The sequence below is a fragment of the Dermochelys coriacea genome, chromosome 2 (genome assembly GCF_009764565.3).
Source record: "Dermochelys coriacea isolate rDerCor1 chromosome 2, rDerCor1.pri.v4, whole genome shotgun sequence".
In the NCBI taxonomy this organism is placed as follows: domain Eukaryota; kingdom Metazoa; phylum Chordata; order Testudines; family Dermochelyidae; genus Dermochelys; species Dermochelys coriacea.
In genome coordinates, this window is record NC_050069.1 from 221,198,601 (window position 1) to 221,211,869 (window position 13,269).

A 13,269-nucleotide genomic window follows, 5' to 3' on the forward strand; every position below is an offset into this window, starting at 1 on the left:
AAAATAATGGTGAAATTCCATAACTTTTTGTTTGTATAGGGGGTCATGCTAATTAATCAGAATGATATCTTCTGGCCTTAAAAGCTATGCATCTGTAATATCTCTCTTCCTCGGTTGTTTTTTATTTAATACCAGAATTGTCTATTTTTTCTCTGTAACATAATATTGGATACAATTTTCATGCAGGATATAATAGAACATAAAATTTTATTGTTTTGGGGCTCTATTCTACCTGGTACTTACAACAGGTGCTTTTCCATACATCAGCACAGAGGAAGGGAGAGACATAGCAGAAAAAGACATACAGATACAGATACAGATAACTGACCATTATTATTACAGGAAATTGATCATTAGTATTTCTATATAAAACTTCAATTATGAAAAACAAACAAGGCTCAAACTGCTCTTCAAATAACTTATAAGACATTAACATGTTAATAGGACTGTGTCCCTTTAAACTCCCACTCAGATCTGTAATGCTGGCTAAATGCCTAGCCACTCTGGATTCAGTTTTGACAAAGAAAACATGAATAAAGGATCATGAAAGATCCAGATTCAAGGTAACCCTTATTTACAACCGGACAGACTATTTATTTACAAATTGTCTTATTTTCTTAAACAGAAATGTATTTTTCAGTCACATTTATTTACAGTTTTTTTAATACCGACTTGCTGTTTGCATGATTTATAAGGTAAGTCATAAACAGTTTAAAACACTTTTATCACATTAAAATAAAATCATCTGAGACCTGAACAGAAACTGTGTAAAACTGATTGTGAAGTTTATTTGCTTATTATAGTTCTAGTCATTCTGTTGTTGTTTTGTTTTGTGTATTTTCCCTTTTATCTTCTCAGAAGAGTACATTAATGTTTTTAAATGTGTAAGAACTGAATGGAGTTAAAAAACAATATTTAAATAGGACTTTTATTATACAATTATGTACTAGCAAGTAATCTTTAGAGTTAATGATGTTTAACATGAATTGCTCTAAATTGTAGACATTTTTTCTAATTCAGGTTTAATAGCTCTCAGTGCACTATAGAAATTAAAAGGAGTACTTGTGGCATCTTAGAGACTAACAAATTTATTTGAGCATAAGTTTTCGTGAGCTACAGCTCGAAAGCTTATGCTCAAATAAATTTGTTAGTCTCTAAGGTGCCACAAGTACTCCTTTTCTTTTTGTGAATACAGACTAACACGGCTGCTACTCTGAAACCTATAGAAATTAGTTACACTGACTGAAGGAAATTTTTTAATGATATATTCAGTTTACCATCATATATCATAGATACGATCCCATAATGGTATTTTTATAAACAGGTTTGTATCCATCCTTTTAGAAAGAAGTGATCAAATATTAAGTTGTAGAATTTCACTGGTAAACTATTGCCTTTATAAAAGAAAAGAGAATTATATAGTGGACTTTTAACATCTTTTTAATATATCTGTGTGTAAAAGTGCAATTTAAAGACATGAAAAAGCAGTTCCTGTGTATTGTTAAGCAACTGGACTTGTGGATCTGCAGAAGCAAACACATAATCAATGTTTCCTGTAATATTTCTGTTATTATCATTTAAACGTGATGATAATTATATATTAACTGAGGACCCTACTACCCATCTCAGTTGGATGTCCAAATGAAAGTTAAAGACAGCAGTGAATATTTTTACAAAGAGTAGGGAACATTTTGTTTGTCCCATCCCACATGTTTTTTCTCAGTAAAATAGATTATAATGTCCAAAGATGTGTGAGCTATAGCTGACACTGCAGTGGCTGCTGTGTTTTCCTACTTGGGCACAGAATTATTTTGTTTTAACTTCTTCCTTGATAAATCTTTCTGAGATACTGTACCTAGAAACTGAAAGATGCTCAATACAAAATTTTGTTCTACAAATACAATATGTGTTTATCAATTTTATTATTGAAGCATTAACAGATATTTTGTTTTCTATTAATAGGAGTAGTAAGTCATCTGATTTTGGATCACAGTCACTATGTGGAAAAAACATTTTGCCTTTTGCCTTTTATTTTTGGCTGTCACAACGGATCATGTAGCCTATGGACAAAACAGAAAGAAGGGACAAAAGCCAAATCCTCTTGCAAGAAAAGATGATTTTCAGGGTAAAACCTTTTTCTTAGAAATTGCAATAGGCTGTATAAAATGTTTTCTAGACGTTTTCCAGGATAATTTCCAAGGAAATGTGTGGGATTATTATTTTTTTTTTTTTTTGGTTTGTTTTGCTAATGAGTCCTGGAATATATAGCGGCACATTTCACATCTACATTGTATTGTAATGTGATCTATTGTTTTCATCTAAACATATATCACTTCTGAATTATATACATTATGAGAAATTGAACAACCATTTTTCATATTGAATTTGCTGTCAGAAAATTTATATTTTAATGTAATATTAATATGACAAAAATAATCTGTGATGTAAGTGTGACCTAAACCTGAAATATTGGGCTAATGAAGTACTATAGAGCAGAATTTGTCCCTACCTCCTAAAAGAAAAAAAATGATGGGGGAGATCTGGGAATGTTTCAGTGGCTTCCTTAACTTAAAACCTTGGAAGCAGGTATAAACCTTTAAAATAGAATTATTATTGTAACTTTCTTGTTCCATTACAGATTGTGTGTGCTTCATTGACATGGTCTTTATCTTGGACAGTTCTGAAAGTGCAAAAAATGCATTGTTCAGTGAGCAGAAGGATTTTGTTTACAACTTAAGTGACAAAGTTTTCCTAATGAAACCTGTTAAATTCCGGAAGTATGATGTCAAACTGGCAATCATGCAGTTCAGCAGTACAGTCAAAATTGATCATCCCTTTGTAGCCTGGAAAGACCTGAATAACTTTAAGCAGGAAGTCATGAATATGAACTATATTGGGCATGGCACCTACTCCTATTATGCAATTTCCAATGTCACTCAACTGTTTAAAACTGAAGGTCGTAAGGGAAGTGTAAAAGTGGCTTTGTTGATGACTGACGGTATTGACCATCCAAAGAGTCCTGATGTCCAGAGGATATCTGCAGCAGCCAGAGATCTTGGAATATCATTCATTACCATTGGACTGTCTAGTAAAAAGGCCAATAAATCAAACCTACATTTGATATCTGGGAATTCTCCTAGTGAACCTGTTCTAATCCTAAATGATCCTAATCTCTCAGAGAAAATAAAAGAGCAATTGGTAAGTAACTGTGAATGTTTACATTTCTTTTCCCTTTTATTAGTGGCAGATTTTGTTGTTGATGATGATATAGACACATATTAATCTGAAAATAAGGTACAGTCTTATTTTCTTTCTTAAGTTTCTAGCCCTCCTGGTTGCAGAGAAAAGATTGAAGACATTACATGAGCGTACCTGAAAAGTTCAAAAACCAAGCAGCAAATAAAAAAGCCAATTTTTTTTAATCGAATGATTTTTAAAACAATCTGATGATTTTTTAGGACCTGTCTCAGATGACTTTTGAATACTTAAGGTTAAGCAATGCTGCAGGAATAGGTGGAGTGGTTCAGCTGCGAAAAAGATCTGAGGCAGCATGAATCCAAGTTCAATTCACAGGCCCAACCTTCGGTCAAACTACATTTTGGGCAAGGCAGAATTTTGTGCCATCCCTCACTATAATTTGGGGGATAGTTACTCATAATTACAGTGTGCCTCCTAGTTTTCACGGAATTGTGCTGTACTTAGATCACCAAAATCTAACACCATCCTTGCAGATCTATCTGTGCTGCCAAAATAGCCTTGTACTACAAAATGCTTGCACGCTAAGGCCCCAGTCCTGTAATTTTTATGTTAAGTTACTGGTAATTTTGACATCAGGTTAATCAACATTTTGATTTTGATCTAATTATATAAACTCACACACAAAAGTATGAAGACTAAGACCCTGATGCTGCAAAGACTTATATACATACATAACTTTATGTATTGTGTGTAATTCCATTGAAGTGAATGAGATTATTCACAAGCACATGCTAAGGGCCTGATCCATTGCCCATTGAAGACAATGGAAGTTTTTTACTGACTTCAGTGGGCACTGGATCACAACTTAAAAGAAGTGTAAGTCTCCTACTGTTCTCATTTAGGAAGCACACTAAAAAAATCCAATGTCGTGCACACATACAGTAAGCAGTATGTCCAAAACTGTTTTCATAGCTGATAGTAAATAGCAGCACAGCTATGAAGTTGGTGTGGGCTGGAATCAGTGGAACTGACTTGTGAGCTCTGGTGGAATAGTCAAAGAGTTTGAGAGTAGCAGCCGTGTTAGTCTGTATTCGCAAAAAGAAAAGGAGTACTTGTGGCACCTTAGAAACTAACAAATTTATTTGAGCATAAGCTTTCGTGAGCTACAGCTCATTTCATCGGATGCATTCAGTGGAAAATACAGTGGGGAGATTTATATACGTAGAGAACATGAAACAATGGGTGTTACCATACACACTGTAACGAGAGTGATCACTTAAGGTGAACTATTACCAGCAGGAGAGCGGGGTGGGAGGGGGAACCTTTTGTAGTGATAATCAAGGTGGGCCATTTCCAGCAGTTGACAAGAACGTCTGAGGAACAGTGGATGTGTGGGGGGGAATAAACATGGGGAAATAGTTTTACTTTGTGTAATGACTCATCCATTCCCAGTCTCTATTCAAGCCTAAGTTAATTGTATCCAGTTTGCAAATTAATTCCAATTCAGCAGTCTCTCGTTGGAGTCTGTTTTTGAAGTTTTTTTGTTGAAGTATTGCCACTTTTAGGTCTGTAATCGAGTGACCAGAGAGATTGAAGTGTTCTCCAACTGGTTTTTGAATGTTATAATTCTTGATGTCTGATTTGTGTCCATTTATTTTTTACGTAGAGACTGTCCAGTCTGACCAATGTACATGGCAGAGGGGCATTGCTGGCACATGATGGCATATATCACATTGGTACATGTGCAGGTGAACGAGCCTCTGATAGCGTGGCTAATGTGATTAGGCCCTATGATGGTGTCCCCTGAATAGATATGTGGACACAGTTGGCAACGGGCTTTGTTGCAAGGATAGGTTCCTGGGTTAGTGGTTCTGTTGTGTGATGTGTGGCTGCTGGTGAGTATTTGCTTCAGATTGGGGGACTGTCTGTAAGCAAGGACTGGCCTTTCTCCCAAGATCTGTGAGAGTGATGGGTCGTTCTTCAGGATAGGTTGTAGATCCTTGATGATGCGTTGGAGAGGTTTTAGTTGGGGGCTGAAGGTGATGGCTAGTGGCGTTCTGTTTTTTTCTTTGTTGGGCCTGTCCTGTAGTAGGTGACTTCTGGGTACTCTTCTGGCTCTGTCAATCTGTTTCTTCACTTCAGCAGGTGAGTATTGTAGTTGTAAGAATGCTTGATAGAGATCTTGTAGGTGTTTGTCTCTGTCTGAGGGGCTGGAGCAAATGTAGTTGTATTGTAGAGCTTGGCTGTAGACAATGGATCGTGTGATGTGGTCTGGATGAAAGCTGGAGGCATGTAGGTAGGAATAGCGGTCAGTAGGTTTCTGGTATAGAGTGCTGTTTATGTGACCATCACTTATTAGCACTGTAGTGTCCAAGAAGTGGATCTCTTGTGTGGATTGGTCCAGGCTGAGGTTGATAGTGGGATGGAAATTGTTGAAATCATGGTGGAATTCCTCAAGGGCTTCTTTTCCATGGGTCCAGATGATGAAGATGTCATCAATGTAGCGCAAGTAGAGTAGGGGCATTAGGGGATGAGAGCTGAGAAAGTATTGTTTTAAGTCAGCCATAAAAATGTTGGCATACTGTGGGGTCATGCAGATACCCATAGCAGTGCCGCTGATTTGAAGGTATACATTGTCTCCAAATGTGAAACAGTTATAGGTGAGGACAAAGTCACAAAGTTCAGCCACTAGGTTTGCCGTGACATTATCGGGGATACTGTTCCTGACGGCTTGTAGTCCATCTTTGTGTGGAATGTTGGTGTAGAGGGCTTCTACATCCATAGTGGCCAGGATGGTGTTTTCAGGAAGATCACTGATGGATTGTAGTTTGCCTGAGATGATGGGGCGTCCAGGATTTCCAGGTTTATGGATCTTGGGTAGCAGATAGAATATCCAGAAAACCTGGAAATCCTGGACGCCCATCATCTCAGGCGTTGGGACCCTGACAGCAGGATTGTCTGGCTATGTAGACTCCCTCCTCAGGCCCTACGCTACCAGCACTCTCAGCTATCTTCGAGACACCACTGACTTCCTGAGGAAACTACCTGGGAGAGGATGGGTCATTACACAAAGTAAAACTATTTCCCCATGTTTATCCCCCCCCCACACCCACCAATGTTCCTCAGACGTTCTTGTCAACTGCTGGAAATGGCCCACCTTGATTATCACTACAAAAGGTTCCCTTCCCCCCCACCCCCCTGGCTCTCCTGCTGGTAATAGCTCACCTTATGTGATCACTCTGGTTAAAGTGTGTATGGTAACACCCATTGTTTCATGTTTTCTATGTATATAAATCTCCCCACTGTATTTTCCACTGAATGCATCCGATGAAGTGAGCTGTAGCTCATGAAAGCTTATGCTCAAATAAATTTGTTAGTCTCTAAGGTGCCACAAGTACTCCTTTTCTTTTTTCAAAGAGTTTGGATAGGCTCTTGTGGCACTTCTTTTCAAGGCTACTGAAAGTATTTTCTTGTAGGATAAAAGGCTCTACATAATAAGCTAAGATAATTAAGGTGAAAATATGTTTAGAATTAAATTAGCTTTTCAGTAATTACACAACAAGAAATATTGTAAGAGTTTTCTTAATGTTTACATTTCACTAAGTCACTCTAAAAGCATGTTAAAACTAGTTTGGAAAGTTTTAAAACCAGATATACTGACTAGTTATCACATATGTGTAAAAGCACATGGATAAGCTATGCAATTAAGGGAACATATGGAGACTTCTCAGACACTGATGGCAATTGGTAAAAGACAACTGTAAGAGTTTTACTAATTTATGTCTTGGCATGTGTTAAATAGATGTCCTTTCCATCTAAGAAGAAATACATATTTATAGAACAAACATTTTAAAATCAAATCCACTATATTGTATATTTTAATCAATATGTAATGGTCCAAATTCTTCTCTGAGTTACACTGGTATAAATCTGGAGTAACTTTCTTTATTAACTGATGCATTTGTATGATCTCTTCATACGTTGTGCAATAAGCCAAGATGTCAGGTTTAACTATTCACATTTTGACTCTTCGTCCTTCTTATCTTTCCTATTTTTCCAAGGTAAAGATTCTGACTAGATTTTACATACTAGCATTGATGGCCCAGTGTTGGTATCTTCCTGACTGGTGCTACATTATACACATTGTTTCAGTACATATTCCTAGGCACCAGTATATTCAACTGAAAGTTCCAACCCTCTTCCACCCATTCTGTGGGACCTATTCTCCTCCTGCTGGATATGAGTAACTACCTCTAGAGGGTGGCTAGGATCAGAGTCAATGTGTTTTAAGGAAATTTAAGCAAAGAAATATGTGCTCTTTGATGGCTTCCTATAAAACATGGTTTTGGGGGCTGGCATAGTACACTAGCTTGTGCAGAGCTAGAGTATGCCTGTGTATCTGTGCTGTCAAGCATGCTCTCAGCTGCAATGTCAGACATACCCTAAGAGAAGCTACACAGCAAAACACTGGTAATTCATCTGCTTTTGGAATTTAAGAAAGTGTCAGGATATATTTCTATGATGCTTATGATAGGAAACATCTTGGTTAAATTAATAAACTGGCATATTTTACAAGAGAATATATTTTTCTTCTTTTTCCTTCCCAGGTTGCCTTATTTAACAAGCGGGTAAGTTTTACAAGATTTGAGTACTAACAGCATATCAGTGTAACATGTTTTAATCAGGACATCAAAGCTGTTCCATTTCCTTCACTACTGATATCTGAATACAAATCTAGTAGTGCTATGTTTTTATTTCCTCACAGAACAGAAGAAGAATTTTCTCAAAAACCAGAGTGTCAGAAATCAGATGGTTATTGGTATTAATTGTTGAGCCAGATTCTTCTACCTTTACTTACACTGAGTAATACTCCTTAAGCAGAATCATTGGAATGGATGGGACTACTTGAGGAGTAAGGTACTATACAATGTAAATAAGGGTGACAAAATCTGGCCCTATTATTTGTATAGAAATATGGTGACTTTTATATTAACTCTCATCCATTCCTTCCAGCCCTTCTCACCATAAATCCCCAAACACTGCTCATTAGTGGGCGATATTAAGTTTTACAACTTAAGAAACTTTTCCTTTGAAAGGATATTGGGGCTACTCCAGGTATAAGTTACTTTCCTGTCTCATTAAAATGTGGCAGTCTACTTGGCTCAAAATTGAGATTCATGTCCAAAACTAGTGGGTAACATTACATGCTATGTGTCCACTACCTGAAGTGTTTATATTGTATAACAGATTTGGCAATTAAGAAAAACATTTTTCAAAATATTTGTAATACAGTATATGCAAAACAAAGACTGAGATGGAACAGATTTAAGGGATTATTTTAATGGAGATTGTGCAGTGTAAAAGTGGTGTATGGTTTGTTACAGGAAGGCACATTTGATAAGATCATTTATCTTCTGACTGCTTGACTGTTTTGCTTCAGCTGGCTCATGTCCTAGCCAAAAATACTGGTTTAAAAGTGCTTCTACAATTTTAAATGCTAAATCTAAATATTTTTCTAAAATATTTTATTAACCCTTTAGTGTGAGCGGAAGTCCTGTGAGTGTCAAAAAGGAGACCGGGGACCACCCGGCCCTTCTGTAAGTATATATATTTTTTGTTAGGAAGCTTCAGAAATATGAATTCTAATCAGAAGTCAAGGCTGAACATTATGGATGTTTGCCGGAACAGTCTTTTAAAATGGTTACAGTTTGTATGAAAGCAAGATCTCAGCCTTCCGTATGCTGTAATTTAAATGTTTAATTTTGTATCTGTGGTTTCTGAAATTATGGATTTTATATACTCTATTGAAGACCTGAAACCTCAAAACAGAGAATCTTCTTAGTGATGTTTTTTAAAAAAATGAACCCATATACTATGCAGAAATTAGAAGTAAGAAACCCTAATTATGGTTTAATAAACTAGCTTGGCTAAATTGGTACCAGATTTTGAAGCACAAATCAAGAAACCCTAGTTGTGATGGAAGGCTGTTAGGGCCTCTGTGCTACATATGCCCACAGCCTATCTCCTCCAACTTAGAAGGACCTCACAAAGATTCAACATAGAAATGGCTACATAGAACACAAGTACATACATTCAACATAGAAAAGCCAAAAGTCTGAATCTGAGCAGCCCAGGCTTTGGGGCAATTTGACTCCAAAGTCAGAGATGAGCGTTGCTGCTCAGGCAAAGATCTCTGTCTCTTATTCCATCTTTCTGTGATAGCTGGCTTCTCCATGGCTAACAGATGCAGTTGGTTTCTGAGTGACTTGGAAAATCTTAATGTTGTATGCTGAGTGATCGGCTGTAAAGTCGCAGCACCATATTATAGCTCTTCTGGCTAATCTTAGTCAGATACTGTGTCAGTCAGATGATGAGGCACTTAAAGATATATTCAGCCTACAAAAAGATGATGCTTGGGATTGCCAAGATATTCTGTACAACTGAGAACCAGTTCAGTTTTCTAAATACAATATTTATGTAGCTTTTAATCGTGCATTTTAAGTACTTTATGGAACAGAAGCAAATCTAGTGTTGGAGCAATTCTAGCTTATAGAATCAAATCTAGACCTGGAGCAATTCTAGTTAATAGAATTTGGCTTTAGTTTCTTAGCTGACCAGAAAGTACTTTCTAAACTAATTAGTTGGATATTGGGAGTGCAGTGGCTGTTTAGGCAAACAAAACAGGCAGTAGATGTCTAGCAATATCTGTTTCACAGCCTGAAACATTAAAACCTACTAGTTTATAATGAATGAGAAAGAATGTTGTCTAGGATACTAGACTTTTCATGTCCAACTTGTGAAAAGTGCCAGTTGGCACTGCTTTAACTTATTTCTTAACCTAGACCCTCCCACACCTCATCCACTGGACTAACTGGCCAGCCCCTGGTGGAACCAGAATATGGTGGCAGGCCTACCATCCCATACTACTGCTGGGTAACACAACCCCATAACCTCAGCCATGCAGAACACAGTGCCATCCACAGCCTCAGAAACAACTCTGACATCATAATCCAAAAGGCTGACAAAGCAGGTGCTGTCGTCATCATGAATAGGTCGGAATATGAACAAGAGGCTACTAGGCAGCTCTCCAACACCACTTTCTACAAGCCATTACCCTCTGATCCCACTGAGAGTTACCAAAAGAAACTACAGCATTTGCTCAAGAAACTCCCTGAAAAAGCACAAGAACAAATCCGCACAGACACACCCCTGGAGCCCCGACCTGGGGTATTCTATCTGCTACCCAAGATCCATAAACCTGGAAATCCTGGATGCCCCATCATCTCAGGCATTGGCACCCTGACAGCAGGATTGTCTGGCTATGTAGACTCCCTCCTCAGGCCCTTCGTTACCAGCACTCCCAGCTATCTTCGAGACACCACTGACTTCCTGAGGAAACTACAGTCCATTGGTGATCTTCCTAAAAACACCATCCTAGCCACTATGGATGTAGAAGCCCTCTACACCAACATTCCACACAAAGATGGACTACAAGCCGTCAGGAACAGTATCCCCGATACTGTCACGGCTAACCTGGTGGCTGAACTTTGTGACTTTGTCCTCACCCATAACTATTTCACATTTGGGGACAATGTATACCTTCAAATCAGCGGCACTGCGATGGGTACCCGCATGGCCCCACAGTATGCCAACATTTTTATGGCTGACTTAGAACAACGCTTCCTCAGCTCTCGTCCCCTAATGCCCCTACTCTACTTGCGCTACATTGATGACATCTTCATCATCTGGACCCATGGAAAAGAAGCTCTTGAGGAATTCCACCATGATTTCAACAATTTCCATCCCACCATCAACCTCAGCCTGGACCAGTCCACACAAGAGATCCACTTCCTGGACACTACGGTGCTAATAAGCGATGGTCACATAACCACCACCCTATATCGGAAACCTACTGACCGCTATTCCTACCTACATGCCTCTAGCTTTCATCCAGATCATACCACTCGATCCATTGTCTACAGCCAAGCGCTACGATATAACCGCATTTGCTCCAACCCCTCAGACAGAGACAAACACCTACAAGATCTCTATCATGCATTCCTACAACTACAATACCCACCTGCTGAAGTGAAGAAACAGATTGACAGAGCCAGAAGATTACCCAGAAGTCACCTACTACAGGACAGGCCCAACAAAGAAAATAACAGAACAGCCACTAGCCATCACCTTCAGCCCCCAACTAAAACCTCTCCAACGCATCATCAAGGATCTACAACCTATCCTGAAGGATGACCCATCACTCTCACAGATCTTGGGAGACAGGCCAGTCCTTGCTTACAGACAGCCCCCCAATCTGAAGCAAATACTCACCAGCAACCACACACCACACAACAGAACCACTAACCCAGGAACCTATCCTTGCAACAAAGCCCGTTGCCAACTGTGTCCACATATCATTCAGGGGACACCATCATAGGGCCTAATCATATCAGCCACACTATCAGAGGCTCGTTCACCTGCGCATCTACCAATGTAATATATGCCATCATGTGCCAGCAATGCCCCTCTGCCATGTACATTGGCCAAACTGGACAGTCTCTACGTAAAAGAATGAATGGACACAAATCAGACGTCAAGAATTATAACATTCAAAAACCAGTTGGAGAACACTTCAATCTCTCTGGTCACTCGATTACAGACCTAAGAGTGGCTATTCTTCAACGAAAAAGCTTCAAAAACAGACTCCAACGAGAGACTACTGAATTGGAATTAATTTGCAAACTGGATACAATTAACTTAGGCTTGAATAGAGACTGGGAATGGATGAGTCATTACACAAAGTAAAACTATTTCCCCATGGTATTTCTCCCCCCCCACCCCACCCCCCACTGTTCCTCTGATATTCTTGTTAACTGCTGGAATTAGCCTACCTTGCTTGTCACCATGAAAGGTTTTCCTCCTTTCTCCCCCCTGCTGCTGGTGATGGCTTATCTTAAGTGATCACTCTCCTTACAGTGTGTATGATAAACCCATTGTTTCATGTTCTCTGTATGTGTATATAAATCTCTCCTCTGTTTTTTCCACCAAATGCATCCGATGAAGTGAGCTGTAGCTCACGAAAGCTTATGCTCTAATAAATTTGTTAGTCTCTAAGGTGCCACAAGTACTCCTTTTCTTTTTACAAGTCCAGAAATGAGCCTTCCTCCACCTTTTTGTAATCTCTAAACAGAATTTAATGTCTAAGACATTTAAGTTATTTTGTCCAACATTATTAGATCACAGTACGGTATGTAACAAGAATCCCAGGACCTCTGCTTCCTTTTCCAGCCCAGCCCTTTGCACAAGCCACATCACACTTGGTCTCATGGACCAGGAAGGTGTTGGGAAGAATTCTTGGCCTTAGAGCTGCAGAATGTTGTCATTAATCTGTTCTTTAAAACAGAGCAGAGACAACTATTGTGGGCTAAAACAATTCCTATTCTTTATGTGACAATACTAGTCAAAAATGACTGGAATGTCTCCGAAAGGTAGCAGCGAGGAAGTGTGTTATGTTTTCTGTTGCACCTTAGTTCATTAGGTTTACTAGGATTCTATTTTGCTAATGTTGAAGACGGAAAACATATTTATACGGGGCATGGGTAAAGAATCCCTCTAAAGTAATCTAATACTGAGCAAGGAACTTTATCAGACTAATGAAAACAGTCTTATGCCTGTCCAAGCTCCTTCTTTTTCTCTCTCTGCTTCACTGTAGAACTTTTGCCTAAACCTTTGCCATCACCATTGTTGCCTTCCTTCCTGGTACAGTTTTAACGAAACCAGAAACATATCATTAGGATGTTCATAATATTTTTCCTGTTTTATTTAAGGGAGGACTTGGTAGTAGAGGGGATAAAGGTGAGCAAGGACCAAAAGGAGACAAGGTAAATTGACAGAGTTTTCTCTTTAAAATTACTGCCAATTTCTTCTAGTTTTATTCAAACTATGCAAATGGGGAAAGCAGAGAAAAGGTACAGTACAATATGCCATAAATCAATCTTCAAGCATGGAATTCTGCCCTCAAAGGATCCTGTTGAAATCTATCGGAGCTGCATACAAGGATAGTATTTGAAT

The 13,269-nt window shown here is 38.6% G+C and overlaps 1 protein-coding gene across 2 annotated transcripts in view; it reads left to right on the top strand.

Annotated features, from left to right (window-relative positions):
* The first annotated feature begins 466 nt into the window (after positions 1-466).
* Positions 467-13,269, top strand: part of COL28A1 (collagen type XXVIII alpha 1 chain) — a 143,875-nt gene continuing 131,072 nt past the window's right edge. Inside the window, exons 1-6 of one of the 2 annotated variants that reach the window (XM_038390002.2) lie at positions 467-563; positions 1,963-2,125; positions 2,639-3,198; positions 7,806-7,826; positions 8,739-8,795; positions 13,026-13,079. In XM_038390002.2, the coding sequence (XP_038245930.1) occupies positions 1,999-2,125; positions 2,639-3,198; positions 7,806-7,826; positions 8,739-8,795; positions 13,026-13,079 (819 nt within the window). In that variant the 5' untranslated portion in view covers positions 467-563; positions 1,963-1,998. Of the gene's footprint in view, positions 696-1,962; positions 2,126-2,638; positions 3,199-7,805; positions 7,827-8,738; positions 8,796-13,025; positions 13,080-13,269 lie in introns of both variants that reach the window. The other variant, XM_038390001.2, reaches the window with a different exon arrangement.